The sequence below is a fragment of the Anneissia japonica genome, unplaced genomic scaffold, assembly GCF_011630105.1.
Source record: "Anneissia japonica isolate Jap-2015-1 unplaced genomic scaffold, ASM1163010v1 scaffold1696_len571195_cov180, whole genome shotgun sequence".
Classification (NCBI taxonomy): Eukaryota; Metazoa; Echinodermata; class Crinoidea; order Comatulida; family Comatulidae; genus Anneissia; species Anneissia japonica.
The window spans coordinates 291526-312366 of NW_022695941.1; the positions used below are offsets into that span (position 1 = coordinate 291526).

The window sequence follows — 20841 nt, forward strand, 5'->3', positions numbered from 1 at the left end:
TGAGTTTTATTTGATATATATCTACACTTTGCCAAGCAGCTACTCCTGATTTTCCTATATATATATATATATATATATATATATATCTTTATAACATATATAAAAATCAGATTTTTCTTAATAACTGAAATTTTGCTGGGAATGGGGTTTAAATATATAAATTCATTATTCAAAAATAGTGCAAATTAACTGTTTGCAATTATATCTGTTTACTTTGAAAATAAAGTTTCTGAATCTAAACTTGGTGAAGAAAGAAAGAACACAATTATGTTGTGATGAGAATAATATGCATTCATTAATTTTTCTGTGTAGAAGTAGAGGGCGGTATACACATGCTGTAATGTCAGCCCAATATATCAACTTCCTCACAGTCATCCTGAACCCTTTCTACAGAGAGAACCTGTAAAATATAACAAAGAATTTACAAATTTAGGAACACCATCATTAGTGAATAATAAATACACAGATTGGATGAAATTCATACAAAAAAAAAATCATTTTCATAAGGCCACAAAAAATCCACCACCTATGTTTATGTATTTAATTTCAACTATCTTAAAAGAGGGTAACACTTGTAGCTAGGCTGATATACAAGGCCCTTCACCTATTTAAACAAGTTCTTGTAATCTCGAAAGCTCTGATGAGGGCAGTATAGAGACAGTAGAGTATATTGGCCTTTAACAGCCACCCATACATAACAGATCTATTAATCAATCAGCCAAGTGTTTCTAGAGGTCCTCATCGGAGCTAAAATATATTCATATATTTTCATTAACAATTTTTACAAACAGGTATATTAGACAAACTAAAATACCATTGTTATCATTAACTAGATTAATTCGAGATTTTAATGTACATCTCTACAGTCACGGTTTATGGTTACATTAGATGCCTTGGTTTACTGATAAGGCTGATTATTAAGGGATCCAATGAGAACTTATTTAGACAAACCTTTTCATTTCTAAAGAGTCCGCTCTTTTTCTCTTTCACAGCTTGTTTATTATCCTTCCACTGCCGTAACATTTGCGCTCTCATTTGCTGTCTTCTTTCTCTAGCACTTCTCTAAGAGAAAAATTTACATATACATTTAAAATTTCATATGGACAATATTTAGTTATGTGGTTGTTACATGTCATGTTGGACTGGTACATGTCTTTGTAAGACTTCTTATATGTTTGAACTGTTATATGCATTAAGCCGGACACTCACTGCACCAAAAGGCCTCAGCCAACGCGATACTATGGATAGCGACACAAGTGCAATTTGGATCATTTTTAATGATCCATTAAAACTGCCACCGACAATCAGCAGACTCTGTCACGTCGTCTAGTGCTCACAGGCAACGAAGTTGGATTCGTCAGCTAGTGGTTGTACGATCGTCTTATGATGCAGCGAGTTCCCAGCTTTAGACTACCAAATGCTTTGTTTGAATGTTACATGTCTTGTAAAAAAGCGGTGTGTTTTTCTGGACTATTATACATGTTTTGTTGGACTTTTACATGTCTGACTATTAAATGCATTGTTTGATTGTAAAATGTCTTGTTTGAACGTTACATGTCTCGTTGGACTATGAAATGTCTTGTTGAACACATTGACTCAAATATGGATGGACTCGTGAGGCAAATTTGAACAGAAATGTTAGTGAATAAGCAAATACAGCAGAACCCCCTCCTTTGGAACACCCCTATTAAGGGGAAACTTTCTTGGCCATGAAATAAGAGAAAGTATATTTTTTTAACACTACTGCCAACTCCTTTTTTGGTCCCAAAGGTGTCCCCTTAATAGAGAGGGGTTCTACTGTATTTTGAAGCTGCTAGCTGAAGCTAGTAGCTAAGCTGAATCAGCTTGTGTGAAACATGTTCTTATTTCACCTCACCTTAGATTTCCTACGCTTGCTTGATGTACTCTTTGTTGAGCACTTTTCATCTGCCTCCTCATCATTATCTTCCTTTGATGACTCCGACTTGCTGAGTTTTGATGTTTGTGTGATGTAGTCTCGAATTCTATGCAGCTTCTCATCTGTTAGCCACTCCAGTTCTAAAAAGGCAAAAAAAATTATATATATGTCAAAGGTTATTTTGTTCTGTTCTCTTGGTATTTTGTAGAAGGTTAAAGTATTATGTTTGCTGAATTTTAAGAAAAAAAATTATGAACTGTAGCATCCTCACCAATGATAAATTCGTTTGCAGTTGGTGAAACCTGCGCTTTCGGATTGATAATACGAATAATTTCTAATTGATCTCTCAAATTCATCTTCTCTGAAATAAGTGATATGAGTTCCTCTATTGTTCTGATATGTTCTTCTTTGGACATCTCACTCCTAAAGAGAAAAGAAAGGTGGAGTTATGGATAAAATTGTAAAAAAAAAACCATTAAAAAATCAATAAAAATCAATAAAAAAAACATTAAAAAATCAATAAAAATCAATAAATAAATGATGAATATCCAATCACACACAGACCAGAACAGACAAGATTTACACTACACACCTTTGAGTATGAAAAAGTCAACTAATAAATATCAGCTTAGTTAACATTATATATGAAGTTAGGGGCTTTTTCTATCTTGTGGTTTTCATTATCATTTATTTGATATTATGGATTTCTTCTAGTCATTTTACGCAATATGAAAATGCTTCCATGAATAAGTAAGTGATTATCATTTTTGAATTAAAATTGCTGAAATTATATCATTTAAATAATAATAAGCAGGTATCAAAATGCAAGGTTGTAGCTGTAGAAAACTAAGGGTGGATAATAAGAGTGGATTTTGAGGATGGAAAAGTAGGTTAATAAAGGTAGGTGGAAGGCCATGAAATTAGCTTTAGAATGGGTGGAAAACTTCAAGGCTGGGTGGCCCCGCCCACCATAGCTACACTGCTGCCAAATGGTAACACAATTTATTGGTAACAATAAATAAAAACAAACATTACATCTAGTATCTACTTGAAGCCATTTTATGGATTAACTATAAAGTAAATCATTGTGTGTTTATAAATTACAGCATTTATCTAATTCCATTAGTTAAGAAGGAACAGCATGTTTTGTCATTGAGTCATTTAAATTGGGCTGCACTATTAGAAATATAAGAAAATGGATTTTTTTTTTTAATTATTCAAGTACACAATTACCATGTGACATCATATAAATTCCTTTTGCTTTTCTTCGGGCTGGGATAAATATCATCATCATACTCATCCTCAGCTTCATCTTCATCATCAGAGTTGAGTGAAGATCTATCGTCATCATCATCATCATCATCAGTTTCACAGAAGCTTACATTGGGAGACTCCAAGCCTTTGAAGAAAATATGAATAATTAAAATTTAATATGTAAATATAAGAATAATTTTGTGTGCATATGAATTAAGCAAACTTGATGAATTTTGTTTAATAAATTTGAGGACGCAATATTTTTCAATAACTTGGTAAGGTAGTTTTTTGCCAATAACTCTGAGTTCAGCACAAAACTATCATGCTATAATTCTTGCAAGTACAGTATGTTTTAATCCACCTGTTGGTCATGGTTGGCTATAATACAAAGCATTATATATTATAAATAATTGTACACAACTGTGACTTGAAAATTTTTGGATGTCTCATCAATTTTTCATATTATTAATCATCCTTATCATTATTTTATATATTATATTATATTATATTATATACCGTAATTCGATCCAAATTTTATATATATCTTTATATGTATCATAATTAACTTAACAAACCTTGGTAACCATCAGAATCATCAAGATAATGATGGTTTTTGATCACATGGTTGTCTATAATACAAAGCATTATATATTATAAATAATTGTACACAACTGTGACTTGAAAATTTTTTGATGTCTCATCAATTTTTCATATTATTAATTATCCTTATCATTATTTTATATATTACATTATATACCGTAATTCAATCCAATTTTTATATGTATCTTTATATATCATAATTAACATAACAAACCTTGGTAACCATCAGAATCATCAAGATAACTGTTCACTAATGTTATATCTGGCAAGCTCTCAGCCGAGGTAACAACACTGTCATAATCCGTGAACCAGCTGTCTGTGCAAAACAACTCAGATTCCCTGTCACTGCACTCCGAGGAACGTCTGCTGGTCCCTCTTGAAGTGAGCTTCAAGTCATTATAATAATTCAAACTGAAAAATGAATATAGAGTTAATAATAGGTCAAGTTATTGGAAAAAGGGTGAGATTTCACAAAAGGCTTGAGATTTTTGGGCAAGATGCACAAAACTTGGTAGCTATGCATAACCAAAATAATGCATGCTACACTGTATTTCAATGGCACAAGAAAACCCTGCTGACTGAATTTTGTGGTTGCAAATGTCATTCAAAATAAACCTTAAGACACATTTTGATCTGCAAATGTTATAATTTATAGGTTCTTACCTGTTATCATTTCCAGATGCTTCAAAATCATAAAAATGATCATTATTCCATGGGCTGAAAAAAAAACACACACACACAAAAACATAATTACAGATCGGGGAAAAAACACGTTCCATTTATTATGGAGAGTGATGTCTACCAAAAGTCACAGATCTATGCCTACGCTCACCCAGCAAAGCGGCAAGTCTGCTACAATCACTCAGTTCAGATGTTATCCACCAAACCAAACAGGCCTAGCCTAACTGGAGTGGTTGCACATTCTACGACTTGACGCCTTCATATTCAATAAAAACGAGTACCTATCATTCATGTACCTGGCAGCTATGTATTAGATACCGATTGAAATTAATATAATAAAGCTTTTCGGTTCGTGTTTAGGCCTACCGTACGGTACCATTTTGCCGGTTCCTGGTTGCGAAAGAAAACATGGTGGACAGATTGCAAAATCGGACTGCGATAGAAAATTTCTAACAGTAGTTCAATTGGGCCTAGAAAGTTAAAACACTAAATTACCTTGTAGATATTGCCGTCAGATATTCCGCAATCATACCTATAGTATTTATGACACCACTTATAAGTTATAATATAAAAACAAAGAATATCGAAGAGAAAGACCAACCAGACTTGTCCAAAGAGTATTCTTCGTTCGCCGGTAGAACTGTACACATGGACAGCTTGTTGTGTCTACGTCCCACAGTATCGACACTTTTTTTTCCACACACACATTTTGATTGGTTACTGCCAACGAACGTGGCTGGTATCCTGCTAATCACCAGGGACGTATGATAGAGTTTTGGAAATAATTCCCGCAACTCAGAGCTCTGGTATGGCACACCGCCCATTGATTGAATGTATGTTATACCAATAGAGAAAATAGAAACTGTTCTATTTTCTCTATGGTTATACCGCCAATGTTATAAAATGAGCGAACATCATTTTTTAAATAACGCATAAAATGTATTTTTTTTTAAAACCATATTTATAGAGGGTGACCCTTCCAGCTTATCCAACAAGGTCGGCTGATATTTAGGGCCCTCTTAAATAAATGAAATAATGTGATGCTTTTATCAGAAGTCTCTTTATGAGGCTTTGGCAGTCGAGTTTTTGTTGCGAGAAAAATTCCTGTCGTGACAGGAATTGAACCCAGGACATTCGGATCAGAGGCAAGCACCTTAACCACTGAGCTATTCAACTCCACTCCAATAATGTTGGTAATTATTTAAAACAAAAAAACAAAAAAAAAAACCATCATATTAATTAGGCCTAATTCTATTTATCGTCATAGGCTCTACATACCCCATAAGTAAATAACTTACATTGTGTTCAAAATTGTTTGATAAACCAGAAAATAACCAGACAAATTCTATCAGCTATCCAATACTGTACAACCATCATTTTTTTAAGTTGTACTTTTTGATCAAGGCCTACCGAATGGGCCCCTAATATAATAGCCCCGGGCCCCAGTGTTTTGCACTGCTGTACTGTCTCCCCTCCCTTGAGGGGACAAACAGAATGATAATGAACGCCGATGAATGATGAAATGTTGATGGAAGGGTAAGCTAAGGTATAAATAATGATAAACGAACGATGGTAGGATGATTAACAATTTAAAAAAAGAAAAGATGACGGGGGAAGGTGTAGGGGGCGGAGTGCAGACGGTGCGATCGCACCCCCTAAATTGTTTATATTAACATGAATTATTGTTTTGATTATTGAATTTTCCCACCTCAACCCCAAACATTTTGGGGCTGTGGGTGGCGTGGATTCTCATGCATCCATGGGCGCAGATCATTGGGGCAAAGGACACGTTCACCCTCCCACATATTTTTAAAAGGGATTGGTTCCCCTCACTTTTCGTCCGCAATGCAATTTCGTAAGTTAAAAAGATGCCTGAAATGCCTACATGAATGACCCAGGTTTTAACGAAAGAGCGCTTCTGCCCAAAAAAAAAATCTGAATTACCTAATACACGACTCGATATTGCGCGTGCCTTTAATTTGAGAAGTATGAGAAAAAGCGTGAAAAATTGGTAAAGCAAATACATCAAAGACTGTTTTTAAGTTTTATTTTCTATAGTATACAGTACATAAAACATTGTAATTAGATCTCTAGGCCTATGGCTGCCGAAAATAGCTGATAAAAGAATTTGTTGGCGCTTCATTTTGACTATGTGATGAAGATGAATATTATATAAAAGTGTCATTTCCAGTCATCTACATGTACTATTTCCACGAAACGTCCCCCACCTTTCAAAACAGATGCGCCCTTGCACGCACCCCCACCCCCCACCGCCAAATCCTATACATCCTCCCCTGGATGATATACACTGCTGAACGATGAACAATGATAAACGACGATGAAGAATGAGAACATGAACAATGGTTAACGATGATAAACGATGCGATGGTGAAATACTATAAGCGATGGTGCACGACTTGAAGATGGTGAACGGTAGTGGAAGACGATAAACAATTATGAATGATAATGAACCAATCAACAATTATGATGAATGATGAAAAACGTTGATAAACGACGATGAACGATGTGATGAACGATGACGAACGATAAATCCGTTCATGAAATACGGTATTTTGAACAAGGTAAACAACCCCTGATCTTTAACTCTTAATTGAATTAAATTATTGGCAGGTTACTAAATATTGTAGTGAAAAATTAAGTTGTCAATTTGATGTATGGAGTGTAAAACATCTCTTTACAGCATGATAAAAAAAAAGTACAGCAAACATATAATGAAATTACAAAATGATATTTATTTTCCATAGCCCATATAAAAATGTTGCAATGATGTCACACTACAATTAGACCAGGCCCAATTTTTATTTAAAGTCCAACTGGGACTATGAAAGGCCATTCATCTTTGACATCATCCATATTATTATTATTTGGCTGAAATTGAAACATACAATTAAACTTTTTCTTCATTGACTTTTAAAGTTGTGAAAGCTCATTCATCAGGTACATTTACCTATCATCGGTTGATAGATAGTGCCATACCGATACTTTTGCCTGGGTATGACGATAGGACTTGTCGACCCCTACGATTCCCTGCTTAATTATTCTGCCTTTGGCTTAGGCTTACGAATGTAGCTTTTGTAAAACAAATTCGTAAATAGAATCATATATGTGAAATACATAATTGTTGAATAGATGATCTGTCCTGTATATACGTCACATCGGCCGTCATAAAAATATATTACACCCACATAGAGCGAGATGTACAAGCCAACAACCATCTGGACAACTTGTAGAGTCGTAATTACCATCGCTAGAGGTCGTGGCAGGCGAATTCCTGCTGCCCTGACAGCAAAATATGGATACATAAGTGAGTGTACGAAATAGTTCATCGTCCCGAACCAACAAGCGATCGACGTGTGGAAGCTGTACAAGTAAAAGACACAAATGAGGACAGTGGCATGGTGATACCAGTGTAGTAGCTGCATCTTCTGTTTCTTCAAGATTATGAACACGCTGTCACCAAGCTCTGGTACCTTGGAGAGCACAAATAATACTGACCAAATGCCGCTGTACTCAGGCCAGAAGTATTTAGAATCGCAAACGGACTGATACCAACCATCGTGAATGAGAACATTTATCATCACTGGAACTGACCTACAAGCTCCAGCAATACTGAAGATTCCGAGGAGAATATTCCAAAAAATCAATGGATACCGTACATTGAATGGTCGACGGTCTTTCATGATGTTTATTCCGGTGAAAACTGCTGGAATGTAGATAGCAGCGATCAAAATACTGTAAGTCCAGTTTTGTTCCAACCATTTTCTCCAGGCCAGTGTATCAAACTGTTTTTCGAATACGAACAGGTCCTGAGGCGTGTTTCCAGCCCACATTACACTTGCTTTGAAGGAACAGCACGTGGATTGCTAAACTAAACGGTTACTCTAATCGTCGGAAACAGGTGATATTCCAATGATTTAGGCCTATTGAAACTGGATTGTGCACAATCTGGTGATAATATTATCCCGGTCGTTCTACAGAGCAATTAGCATACAAAAGATAATCATTACTAAACAGTACATTATTCGAAACACAGAGTTCAGATCAAGTCAAGATTATCACCACGCCATGTAATGTTACCGCGATAGATTCACCGATAACACATAACCCTTGACGACACAGGCGTGCACGGCAAGTGGGGACAGAGGGCATTCCCCTAAATTTGATATGAGGGCGCTAATTAAATGAGTGCACAAAGTTAGATTCAAATAAACTTGTTTAATTTTTGACATTCAGGAAAATCAAATGGTTATCGTTTATGCAGTCTTATTGTCAAATTGGGGAATAAAATGTGAATAGAATATTGACTTAAATGAATAAGGAACAAATTAAATTCACAACTCAAAAACTCTTGAGATGAATGAAATGAATAAGGAACAAATTAAATTCACAACTCAAAAAAACTCTTGAGATGATTTTCAATTTATGCCATTGATAATCAATTTATTCTAAACTTTCAACAAGTTCATTCCATCATGTCTACAAACGTAATTGATTATTATAAACAAAATACTTACAATTCCTTACAAAAACGCCATGGCATATTCCCACCGCCATAAGCAATTACGATTAACTACGACACAATATTTTTGTTTTGTTATCATTAAAGCCAGGTTCCAGAGAAAAAACAATTTTTGTGTCTCAGAAAAATGAGTTATACAACATAACATGATTTTTCCTATGGAGCATGGTTTTAAGGATATACAGTCTGTGATTAATTGGGCAAAAACCTTTTAAAAATCAATTAAAATATTGAATTACTTAAATAATTAATTATCAACTTCCAATGAGCCACATATTGAAGCAATTTTTGCCAGAATTGGTCATTTTACTTCTACAAAAACTGTTAACGTTACCAGCTGAGGATATAAAGAATGTAGGAACAGTATTATTATTTCTTGGTGAAGCATTTTTTTTCTCAGAATTTCTTTATTGAAAGCTAATAAATTAAAGCCAGGCACCAGAGGAAACATTTTATATGCCTATATAGGGTCTTGATGTGATGTCATTAGGACCATATTTAGGCAAGTCTCATGTTTCTGTCAAAAAATATTTGATAGTATGAATAGGCCTTAAGACACAAAAATTGTGTTTTATGAAAAAGTTGAGAGCGGTTAATGAGATATAGATTTTTGAATATTTAAAAACAGGGAAAAAATTTCCCCGAATTTTAAAATATTTATTAACCATTTCTGAGTTTTCTGTCAAACACCCTTTTCGTGTATTAGAAAGATCAGCTGTACAGCATATCAGAAAATTGTTTTCCTCCAGAGCCTGGCTTCAATATGCTGGTAATTCAAACATTTAATAATATTTTAAAGGGTTTATCACAAACAGACAGTATGTTTTTAAGCATGAGCAGAGAAATTTACAACATCTCTGAAGTTTGAGCTATGGCTGTAGGCCAATGCATAGAATTGGTACAGTATCATGAATATGAAATTGAATATCAGTAAATAATATTATAAAGGCAAAATTTCTTTCTTGTATGAATAATAAATATTACTGAATAATACAGACACATGTATTATAATATCTTATATAATAAATCTACAAGTACTAACACAAACGTAAAAAACAAATTTAAACTTTTTTGGATCTGTGTAAACAATTGGTTTACTTGATAAAACTATGATAAAGTATATTCTGTTTGTCATAACAATACATTAAATTTTGATATTTTTAGTGATACTGAAAGTGTTATATCTATAAAACTGGAGGGTTGTCTTGTTCCAACAACATGTTGTGATTTGCACTATGAACACAAGGAAACTTCAATCGCATGGTTTGAAAAATGTATGATAAATTAGATATTGCCCTAAAAATGTATCAAAAATTAATTCTATCCAACCAATTTAAAGACCAAGTAAATTATATTTACACTATTTTTTGCAGCTACATATGAAATAAAGAAGAGGAAAGGGTGCACTGAAGATTAAATAACAACTTCAAGGCAACAAACATGTCTGCAGTTGGACCTAAGCCACATTTGAAAAATCCTGAAGGTGGTAACTAAATTGAAGTCAAGTAAGCAGTAGCAGACTGAATGTCTCTAACAAACTACAGGCCTCCCTCCAATTAAAGGCCAATTTTCTGTGGTCTTAAATTAAGAAATGTCTTCTCTTTATTATTCTAATAAGAGACCAAATCTGATAAAGACCATAGAAACCAGAAATGGTCCATAAGTGGAGGGAGACCTGTATCAATAAGACAATGAAATTTATATGCAACTATTCAAAATTGTACATTGAAACTAAAATATTATTTCAAAATGAGATGCATTCAGATGTGAAGTCAATTGGCAGCAGAGTTATGTATTTAAATTTCTGCATTAAATTGAAAATAAATTTAAAAAAAATAATAATAATAATTCATTCTGTTGGGATTACTGTACTTAATGTTGAGTCAACTGTGCCCTGAACATGCATACAATTGACCTTATTTACTACTTCATTCCCAATTGTCTAATATACATGACCTACTTTACATAAACCATTGTTTATACAGTAATAATATACACATCTCTGTGCCCTGAAAATGTATCACAATAACCACATACAATACAAGTCAAAAAGTCTGTTTATGTACAGAGAACTCAACAGTACTTTTCGACATGTATTGTAGGGATCACAACTTATGTATCTAGGATAATAAATTACGCATTACAGGTTGCCCTGTACACTAACTTTAAAGCAGACATAATAGCAAATTGTTAAATGCATTCAATGACATTTGCCAAAAAATTCACTATTTTTCTGTGAAGAATATTTGGCAGCACTAATGCACTTTAGTACTTTTTTGTTAAATCATTTGCATCGTAGGCATTCGAAACAACATCTTGCTATACTTCCTCATCCAAAAATCACCACAAATCATGCAGAAATTGTAGCAATTAACTACGCAAAATCATGTTTTCCAGTGCTTGTTCTAGCTCAGGCATAAAAATGGTCAGAGAGCCAAAGTGAGTTTTTGTTTTAACACAGAGGGCCACACCCACACTTTGATATTTCCAGTGTGCTTCCAAACAAAAAACTTCTTGCACTGCTTTTATACCGAGTTTTAATATTACTTTTTACTGATAATCAGTATCGGGCCATACAAAAACAAGGTGTTTTCTAGCCAAAGATGGTTGGTGGGCTGCACACATAGGGTTTTTAACTCAATTTCGCAGGCCGCAAAAACAAAAAAAAATCACTGTCGGGTCACGCTTTGCCCGTCTGTTTTCACATCACATATCATGGATCGTACTATACATTTAGTCTAGCATCAAAGATGCGTACACATAGGTAGAGTGTCTAAAGCCATGTTTGTGGAAATTACGAATTAAGATTTCACATAGTAGCTGGAGTGCTAAAGTGCATTAGAGCCAAATATGTATTTAAAAACCAATATTGTTAAGTATATTTTAATATTTTTTCAAATAATTTACTCATTTTACAAAATCAAAAATGCATACAAAATATAATAATTGTTTAATTCTTCATATTTTAAGTATATATTTTTTTTTAAAGAAAAGCAATGGTATTTAAGAGGGAACCAGTCAATTTGGATAATGGTAATTAACACAATTCAATCATACGAAGTTATATTCTATTACGAAACAAAGATGCAATAGCAAACCAAATTGTGTTGTCGGTGGATGGTTACTCTCCATGGGCCTAATTTGCATATTCCAGGCAAAAATGATGAAAAACTGCAAATGCTGGAATAATTCTGAGGCTATCAGTATCCAGATAGATTTGATCAACATTTTTCAAATAAAAACAATTTTTTTATCCTTCCAAATATTATTTTATGAAATATAGCATTATATAAAACTGATAATTATATAGTGTTAACACATTTGCTGCCACGGGGCAATGCATGACAAAGCTTTCCCATTTGCCACGACAAGTTTTAAAGGGTGCTACCATGTAGAAATATTAGCCAACTGCAAATAATAAAACATCAAACATCTCAAATATATTACTGTAGGCCCTATGTGCTTTCTTGAAGCTCTGCTTACACTATCAAATTCTAAGTGACAAATTGGTGTCATGTGCCTATATATGGGCATGATGATGTCACATTACACCCAAATACGGGCATATCACATTTGTCACATAAAATTTGAGAGTGTGGACAAAGCTTATGCTGCTGCCCCAGTGTGTTTGGCTCTATTCACATTTATCAAATTTTAAGTGAAAATTTGTGTGAATTGCCTTATATGGGTGTGATTATTGTCATAATACATAATAAAGTATACCAGTCCATTGCTTATCTGCCCCACCCAGTAAGATGAGTATTGTCGCCCATGGCAGCAAATCTGTTAATCAGCCACGATTCTTAATGTACCCTGTACCAAATAGTCATTGATTCCAGCATGTGCACAGAGTATTGAATCTTGCTAACTGCTAAATACGCTAATAGTTTTATAATTAATACAGGTGACTTGACACAAAATCAGTATTGACATTATATACTGAATAATACAAATGTTTCTAAAATCAGTATCGCATGTGGTTGGTTATGGAGTAAAATATACACATACAGTAAGGAATTTAACTCAAGTTTTTACTATACTTCCTGATAAATAATTTTGTATAAAACTTTAGGTATATCAAGATTTATTCAATTGCTTGATACAATAAAGATATTATTCATAATAAATTTTGAAATTTGTTTTACGTGTGTTAATCCCTGAAAATCAAAATCAGATACTGACATAACATATGGGTATGGCAAGACCTCTAAAACTTAAAAGAGTTTAGGAAAACCAATCCAATAGATCTTGCCACACCCACACTTAACAACCAGTCACAGGGTATGTTCCTATATTAATGCATCTTCTCAATTATTTTAGATAAAAACTCGGACATCACAACATAACATGTTTCTGTATGTCTGTGGTTAAAAATATTTTGTAGGATCACCAATATATTTTATGGCTGCAAAGCACTGACCCTTAATTTATTTATAGCAATAAAAGACAGAAATATACATAGGATTGGTTACCTCAACCCATCAATGTACTGTATTGAAAGTTGACATAAATGTTTATGTGGCATAATGCATTATTATACTCCGTTGAGCATGCTACCAACTATCAGATAATTTGCGTGAATAAAATATAATAAAAAAATATCCCTTCCACATCACATTTCTAACTGAATAATCTAATAATTTTTTACTCAATAGAAAATTCGATAATTAAAGGAAACAATTTAATAATTTGTTTTGAAAATCATATTGTTTATGATGTTTCAAAACCAGTCGCCTTTATTTACAGACAGCATATATTATTCTGACAATATAAATACACTTGGATAAAAAAAACCTGAATAGGAGTAAAGAAAATAACCTGAGATAAGCTTAATTACTTAAGCTCATCATCATAATTATCATTATCAATCATAATTTTTTTTTCTTGCTATTTTTGCTCAGCCACATACAGTACAATTTTGACAGTTTCATCAATTCTTTTCCTCAGAACTCAGCAAATCATTTCACTCCTCTAAATTTATTCTATATACAAGACAATTCTTACATTACAAGCATTTTTACGGCATTTATCCTTAAATATGTCACCTAATTTTGACTGCAATATGTGCTTGGGAGGTAAGGGGGATGGCAATGCAGATAATAAGTTTGCTTATGCAAAGTAATGAATGTTAGGCTAACCAAATGGCATATCTAGGAGTGCTACCATTGGGTGGGGCTGATGAAGGGAAGAGGCATGGCAAAGCAGATAATAAGTTTGCTCATGCAAAGTAATGAATGTTAGGCTAACAAAATGGCATATCTAGGAGTGCTACCATTGGGTGGGGCTGATGAAGGGAAGAGGCATGGCAAACCAGATAATAAGTTTGCTCATGCAAAGTAATGAATGTTAGGCTAACCACATGCTAAAACTAAGTGCTGCCATTGGGTGGGGCCAATGAAGGGAAGCTGATGGCTGAACGAAGGAAAAATGAGATAGTGCTAGCTGGAATATGGGGTGATATGAGGTGCTTTTTAACTACCTGAGTGTCATTTTTTTGCACAGCAAGTATTTTTTTTTTTTTTTAAGTGAACAATATTTTTTAAGGAAGCATGCATCCCCATGCCCATTAGAGACACCACAGGGATAAACACTGCTTAGCAGTGTAGACGTGTAGCATTATGCCTTAGTTACAGAAATTATTGCATCCCCCATGTCATAAAGTGATGCAAAGAAAAACATTATTTCTTGGGAAAGATAACTTACAAGAAGATACCTCAATTCTCCTATAAAGCACTGTGGTAAACAATGTATGACATTGTTTTGAGGTAACTATATACATACCACAGTCTAGGCCCCCCCCTTTCAATGTGCATAATTCTAGAATAGACTGTACCATGAAGCCGCTTGTCTTATTACTTCACCCGGGAACCCTACTCTAAAGAAAATATAAATAAAGTATACAACAACACAGAGACATTGATCAGCACATGGAAATAGTTACGTTGATTCCAAGGTTTCCATTTTCTGCAAAGAGCTGAGCAATACTAGAATCAAACACCAAACAGTCACTGTTCATGATCGCTGCCTGTACTCCTTCGTGGATGGATCGAGGCGTGGCCTCCCAGGATAATCGTCGTCGATGACCATTTAATTCCAATCTAATTTATGGGTACAAAAACAAAGAAAAAAGATAATTTTCTTGCTCCAAATTAAAAAAAAAAAGATGATCATTACTGCTAAAAATGTGATAATTATGAAAATTAATAGGCTATTAATAATTAGGAAACAGTCTCTTCAACATGTTTTTGATGATGCAGACAGAGCCTTATGAGTTGTGCATAATTTGTATGTTTGTGGATTAAATCAAATTCTTTTATTTATATTTTATCAAAGGACCACAATGGAATAAGTTTAAATTGTTTTTAAACTTTTTGTGTTATCCTTGTTTTATCCAGTTTATTATTTTTCAAATTTAGCAACTTTTTTGCCTTTTTTATATCTTTGTATGTGCAGTATTTTATGGCTATTTCAAAATAAATTAAATCAAATCAAGGCTCTTGATTACGATGAAGATGGTGATTATGATGTTAATGACAATGATGCTGTTAATGATAATGATGTTAATGACAATGATGGTAATAATAATGATAATGTTGACGATGATGATGATGATGATGATGATGATAATAATGATAATAATAATGATGTTGGTAATAATGATGGTAATGAATTGATAATGATGGTACTGATGACTACATACAGTGGTTCCAAAATTCTTATATCAATATCAATTCACCTGTATGCAAAACTCTCTGCTTGTTTTCGTGAGCCTATGAGTTGAACTATTGCAAAGAACTGCTGTAGACCGTCATATTTTTCTTGTTTTTCAAGCACTAGCATAAAATGATGGCCAAAGCATGACTGCATCATAACCCAGTCAACTGCTCCAGGTAGGTTTATGTCTGTAGCTAAGAATACTATATCTTCACCTAAAAAAAAGATTATTTTGGTGTTTAAATTCTATATTACAAAGTTTTGTAATTTATAAACAAATTAGAAATTGGAATGAATCATTACATATTAAAGGAATATAAGTAAGAGTAATGCACTTGTCAATTGCAGTCTCGGCTCCCAGACCCGGGCCATAGTGGGGCACTAACCGGGACTGAGACGGGGATGTACACATACTGTAGTTGTGTCCCCGTAGTGCCGGGACGTACTTAAAATTTGCCCTTGGAAGGGCCGGGAATTTTACAAGTTATAGTAGCAGTTTTGGGTGTGTAGGCCTGGGCTAGGCCTAGTGCTGTCAAACCAGGTCTGGTCCTACCTAGCCTACACTAGCCCCTAGGCATTCAGTCAGCAACTAACCGTGTGTTCTGGTAATTAAAGAATCGCCTACCGGTACTTTAGGCCAACCATCATGGTTGGCCATCATTTTTTATAGATCACGGTAAAAATTACATAATGAAATTTCAACCTCCAACCACACAACGCCGAGGACCAAGGTGGCAGCACGAGAGTGTGTTGTGTGAAAATTTGTGAACTGTTAATTTGACCTAGTTTGCATCAAAAATGCGCCAGTACATGAGCCAAGGTAAGGAAATCTGTTTCTACTACATGTATTCATTTCCTTATTTAGGCCTAATTTCTGTTTTGATATTGCATAATTAAATTCTATCAATCAGTTAAATCAATCAATCAATTATTTTCTTTTTCTATGACCAATCTGTCAATACACTCCTTTTTTTTTCGCACTTTTCCAAACTTCCATGGAAATCTGCTTAGTGATATGCATGCGTAGTGCTTCCATCAGGCCTAGCTCTCATCACATGCTTTTCCGATTCAAACATAGGCTAGACCTTCAAGTAGGTTTTATCATCCAATCATTTATTAAGAGGGAATTTTACCAGAACTATGACGGTAAATGGAGGGACTTACCCGGGGATGTATGTTAAAACGATGTCCCGCATTGCCGGGAGGTGGCCGGGACTTCCACATGCATGTACTGTAACCATTCTGGAAATTACATCCCCGGCTAAGTTCCTACTAGGCCCGCATCTGGAGGGGGGGGTGGGGGAGTACAATTGACAAGTGCATAACACGATCATCAATCTTATAATGTATTCAGATTGCATAAGTTTGATATGTAATTGTAACAAATGTTAAGCTCTGTCCAGACTATCAAATTTTACTTGGGAAAAAAAACCTGTTGTATGCCCATATATAGTCATGATGTGCCTATATATGGTCATGATGTGATGTCATCATGACCATATTTAGGCATGTCACATATTTTTGTCATATAAAATGTGATAGTCTGGGCAGGGCTTTACCCTTGTAACCACCTAAATGTTGCAACAATAAGCATGTGTCAAAGAACAAAAGCATCATTGGCTTTTTAGTATCATGGTAATGACCTATGACTCTCCAGCCTAATGTGTAGTAAAATACAGTTCTGTCTGAATACTCCCAGCCAAGTGCTATTAGTGGGGAATGAAAATATATAACTCCTCTCCTTACAGTGTCTACACATGTAGAGAGCCTCAAAATAGAGCCTCGAACCTTTCTCTTAGCCTTGAATGAAGGCTTGAATCCGAAATAAATCCTAAATTAGGAAATGGTCTTATACTCGAGCATGGGCTTATAATACTACTTGAAAAATATATGGTATACCAATGAACTGACGTACCTTGCAACGTTGTGATGCTTTTATGTGAATGCATAAGATGTGGCATAACCTGTTCTAAAGAGCCCTGCCATTTGCATGAAGCACCTGGACATGGGCAGGAATATGGCCTAAATTCACACGCTTCTTCATGATCTGGCTTCTCTGTGTGTGGCATGGTTGCCAAGCAACCCGATGAAGCATACTTGCAGGGAAACATTACTGTTTGTGCAACTTTTTCCATAGCTAAATTTCTTATACTTCCTGTGAGGCGTGAAAGAAAATAACAAATGGCAAACTTTAGTACCGAATACATACTATGAACCTAAGTGTAGATTTATACTTATTACTGATATCACCACCCCACAGCAAATTTACTATCATGTACTCTATTACTGTATTTATAACCAAAACTTTAATAATCAATTGACAATGTTGATATTATACAACATGATAACATGAGTAAATTTGAAATTTAAAAACAAATATGATGTTGATTAATTTGTTAATCATTTTTTTTTTTGGTCATCCTCTACTTACCTAAAGGACCTCTACATGTTGGACAGCAACTCAATTTTGGCCTGCAGGTTGAGCAAACAAGATGACCACTCTGACACTGAAGGATTGGTGGCAAGACATAATCAAAACAAACTGGACATTCAAAGAGACTTGCTAGGTCCTGGTTAGTGGTCGGTGTGTGGCTCCGAGCCTTGCCACTTACTGCTTGTCGACTCATGGTTCATAACCTGAATTTAAAGTATAAATTGAATTATTATTGACTTGCTAATGATGTTTTTTACCACAGCAAAATTAATCTTTCTTACTTTTTTCGTTGTCAACACAACACCTTTTTATCATTACGAGAATCATATAAATTTTAAACGGGCAGTGTAGTTTATAGCCTCTTTTCACAGTTTGAAGGTTTGCATCAATAATAGCTACAGTTGCCAATTTGCCTACAATTTATTTCAAGAAGGTATATGCCACCTCAAAATTACAATACACAGTATATATGGAGACCTAGCTACAGGTATATAGAATGCTGTCCATTTCAGCTGAAAACAAGTCTGAAATCATGAAATAAATGTGTTGTTGTTGCTTTGTATTAATTCTGTAACCAGAATTTCATCAAGTAATTTTTTTTACATTTATAAATTTAGAATTTGGAGCTTGTGGTTCATTGTATTTTCATACAAACCTAAAATAAATAAAAGGAAACACACATTTGTCCTACACTACAGCGCTATATAGGCCTGTCCTAGACGAATAGTACAGTACTAATAATAGCAGGCTAGCTAAGGCCTAAAGGCCCAGGTCTATGTGCTATACAGGCTCCTATGCTAGGTCCTAGGCCTATGTCTAGGCAGGAATTTCAGATGGAATTGGAATGTGTAAAAATCAACATCAGAAATTATCGTGTGACTATTTTACTTTAAACAAAGTTATAGCCTCATTTTACCTTCAAAAATGTCTTCGATGTGGATAACATAGAGCTGTGGGTAATTACAATACCACATTATATGCTAGGCCTAGGCTAAAATTATTGTTAGGGTGGGTCCATCGAAACTCTCGAGGTAGAGGAGACAGAGTGTACATCACCTCCTTTTCCTCGAACAATTTTTGCGTTCTGAGCTTGATGGATGTTGTAAATTAGCACTGTAAGTTAATGGTTTTATCGTATAATCAAGTCATAGATACTAACACCAATTAATAAATAATTGTCCCTTATACATTTATCTACTTTTGGTATACTTCAAAATTTTACATTTATAAGGTTTTGAGGGAATTATTACTTACCTATTTAAGCGATCATCAAAATTCTTGCTTGTTATTATCGCCCTTCTACACGTATAGCTGAAATAATAAATAACAAATTTCATTGTATAATTTACATTACATTGATCGAGTTGGACCACCAAAAGATCGTACTGTGAAGATGGTTCAGGGACGTTGTCGACGATCAGGTGAAAAGACGTCACAGAAATGATCATTTTGGTAACAAGAAAATACGATATTTTATTAGAAGAAAACGCAGTTCTTGATGCATTCCTCAATAACAATGCACTACTTGACTAAAAATTACAATCAAAGTACTTTGCTTTGTGTTTAACATTAATAATACCTTAGATTGATCTCAAATTTCCTGCTTTCTCTTGTGAACTGTACGGAATTAGGGGATTACACACCCCCTCGATATAAATGGTAGGGCTTGATTTGGCGTTCGTCAAAAAATAGTATTCAATGAGTGGTTACTGGAGTGTCAAGAAAAAAATACGAATGGAGTCAGAACATGTTTGTTTTTTTAAGGGTCGTGGAAACCGACAGGTGAAATGATATTGCATGTTAGTTATAATCTATAGCTTTTAGTTGGAATACGCTTTAGTTTTGCGTCGGATATTTAATTTTTATTTGCCTTTTTCATCAATAAAGTGATGTGATCTAGGCTAAGGAGATTTCGAATCACCTAAGCAGCTCACAAGATGAGCCTCTTCTTCTGTATAGTGAGTACTTAATTAAAGGTAGTTGGAAGAAAAAAAAATTAGAACGATTATTTTTCGTAAGTTATATATATTATTAATAACTCGGTATTCCATTATATTTTCTGCTCTATCCATGATGATACAATTATTAAGAGAAATTGTTCTTAAATTACATTTTGTTCGACACAGCTGAATTTGATGGAACCATCGAAACATCGTAATATAATCAGTCGAAGGCCTAGTGGCTGGCCTACGTTCGATCCAAGACAGTGATACAATGCTTTTATTTACATTTATGTCCTCGTAATACAATTAATCAGGCATGATTTTCTAATTTAAAAGCATCACCTTGGATATATTCTTTGACCGCAAAGTGCAAGTGAGTGTACGATTGAGTGATGATCATCATAGTACTTTTGCAACAAAACTGCAGATCTTTTTATTCGGAAAAATATATGTATCTTTTTTATGAATGGTTCTTTGAATAAACTTATTTTTTCTTCAAATCATAGGAGTGTTGAATAGGTTTTACCAATAACATAAAACAACAAGCAAATTCCAATGTTTGGAAAAAGAGAAACACTACCAAACAGAACAAGGTAAGCAACGAAACAATTATATGAAAAAGGTAGTAAAATATCACAAAAACTCGTGGTACAGTAGTCCAAGAGGTAAAAGAAAGGATTTAGTGGTACATCTATGAGCCCTTAACTTTGGTGGAAGGGGTACCAAATTGATAGTTTTAGTCCGACGACTTCATAGTGGCATCAGACGACAGAGGTCT

General features: G+C 34.3%; 4 protein-coding genes across 8 annotated transcripts in view; 1 reads left to right on the forward strand and 3 right to left on the reverse strand.

The window, feature by feature from the left end:
* Positions 1 to 91: 91 nt before the first annotated feature.
* Positions 92 to 5145, reverse strand: LOC117101651 (protein FAM199X-B-like). The gene is made up of 8 exons (XM_033241685.1): positions 4928 to 5145; positions 4415 to 4468; positions 3966 to 4162; positions 3131 to 3296; positions 2169 to 2320; positions 1877 to 2037; positions 952 to 1062; positions 92 to 400 (listed from the first exon to the last, which is right to left on the reverse strand). The coding sequence occupies exons 1-8, from the start codon at positions 4960 to 4962 to the stop codon at positions 344 to 346; spliced, it is 933 nt and encodes a 310-aa protein (XP_033097576.1). The 5' UTR covers positions 4963 to 5145; the 3' UTR covers positions 92 to 343.
* Positions 5146 to 7167: 2022 nt separating this feature from the next.
* LOC117101639 (elongation of very long chain fatty acids protein 6-like) lies at positions 7168 to 8575 on the reverse strand. Its single transcript, XM_033241654.1, has one exon. The coding sequence runs from the start codon at positions 8281 to 8283 to the stop codon at positions 7489 to 7491; it is 795 nt and encodes a 264-aa protein (XP_033097545.1). The 5' UTR covers positions 8284 to 8575; the 3' UTR covers positions 7168 to 7488.
* Positions 8576 to 8865: 290 nt separating this feature from the next.
* LOC117101638 (E3 ubiquitin-protein ligase SIAH1-like) lies at positions 8866 to 19431 on the reverse strand. The gene is made up of 5 exons (XM_033241653.1): positions 19375 to 19431; positions 18118 to 18323; positions 17602 to 17841; positions 15709 to 15901; positions 8866 to 15070 (listed from the first exon to the last, which is right to left on the reverse strand). The coding sequence occupies exons 2-5, from the start codon at positions 18311 to 18313 to the stop codon at positions 14893 to 14895; spliced, it is 807 nt and encodes a 268-aa protein (XP_033097544.1). The 5' UTR covers positions 18314 to 18323; positions 19375 to 19431; the 3' UTR covers positions 8866 to 14892.
* Positions 19432 to 19545: 114 nt separating this feature from the next.
* LOC117101637 overlaps positions 19546 to 20841 on the forward strand; it is a 33114-nt gene continuing 31818 nt past the window's right edge. The window contains exons 1-2 of one of the 5 annotated variants that reach the window (XM_033241649.1): positions 19546 to 19779; positions 20570 to 20656. The gene's annotated coding sequence lies outside the window, so the exon portion shown is untranslated. Of the gene's footprint in view, positions 19780 to 19811; positions 19920 to 19940; positions 20097 to 20569; positions 20657 to 20841 lie in introns of those variants that run through there. The other 4 variants (XM_033241646.1, XM_033241644.1, XM_033241647.1 and 1 more) reach the window with 4 other exon arrangements.

Bases quoted from the DNA above. Each gene is read 5' to 3' on its own strand.
- LOC117101651 (XM_033241685.1), bottom strand. From the start codon at position 4,962: ATGATTGCGGAATATCTGACGGCAATATCTACAAG. The intron at 4,163-4,414 runs GTAAGAACCTAT...TTCATTTTTCAG, and splicing joins GCATCTGGAAATGATAACAG to TTTGAATTATTATAATGACT. The intron at 2,038-2,168 runs GTGAGGATGCTA...TTGCCTTTTTAG, and splicing joins TGCAAACGAATTTATCATTG to AACTGGAGTGGCTAACAGAT.
- LOC117101639 (XM_033241654.1), bottom strand. From the start codon at position 8,283: ATGTGGGCTGGAAACACGCCTCAGGACCTGTTCGTATTCGAAAAACAG.
- LOC117101638 (XM_033241653.1), bottom strand. From the start codon at position 18,313: ATGAGTCGACAAGCAGTAAGTGGCAAGGCTCGGAGCCACACACCGACC. The intron at 17,842-18,117 runs GTAAGTAGAGGA...CACGCCTCACAG, and splicing joins AACATGTAGAGGTCCTTTAG to GAAGTATAAGAAATTTAGCT. The intron at 15,071-15,708 runs GTGAATTGATAT...CCCATAAATTAG, and splicing joins GCAGAGAGTTTTGCATACAG to ATTGGAATTAAATGGTCATC.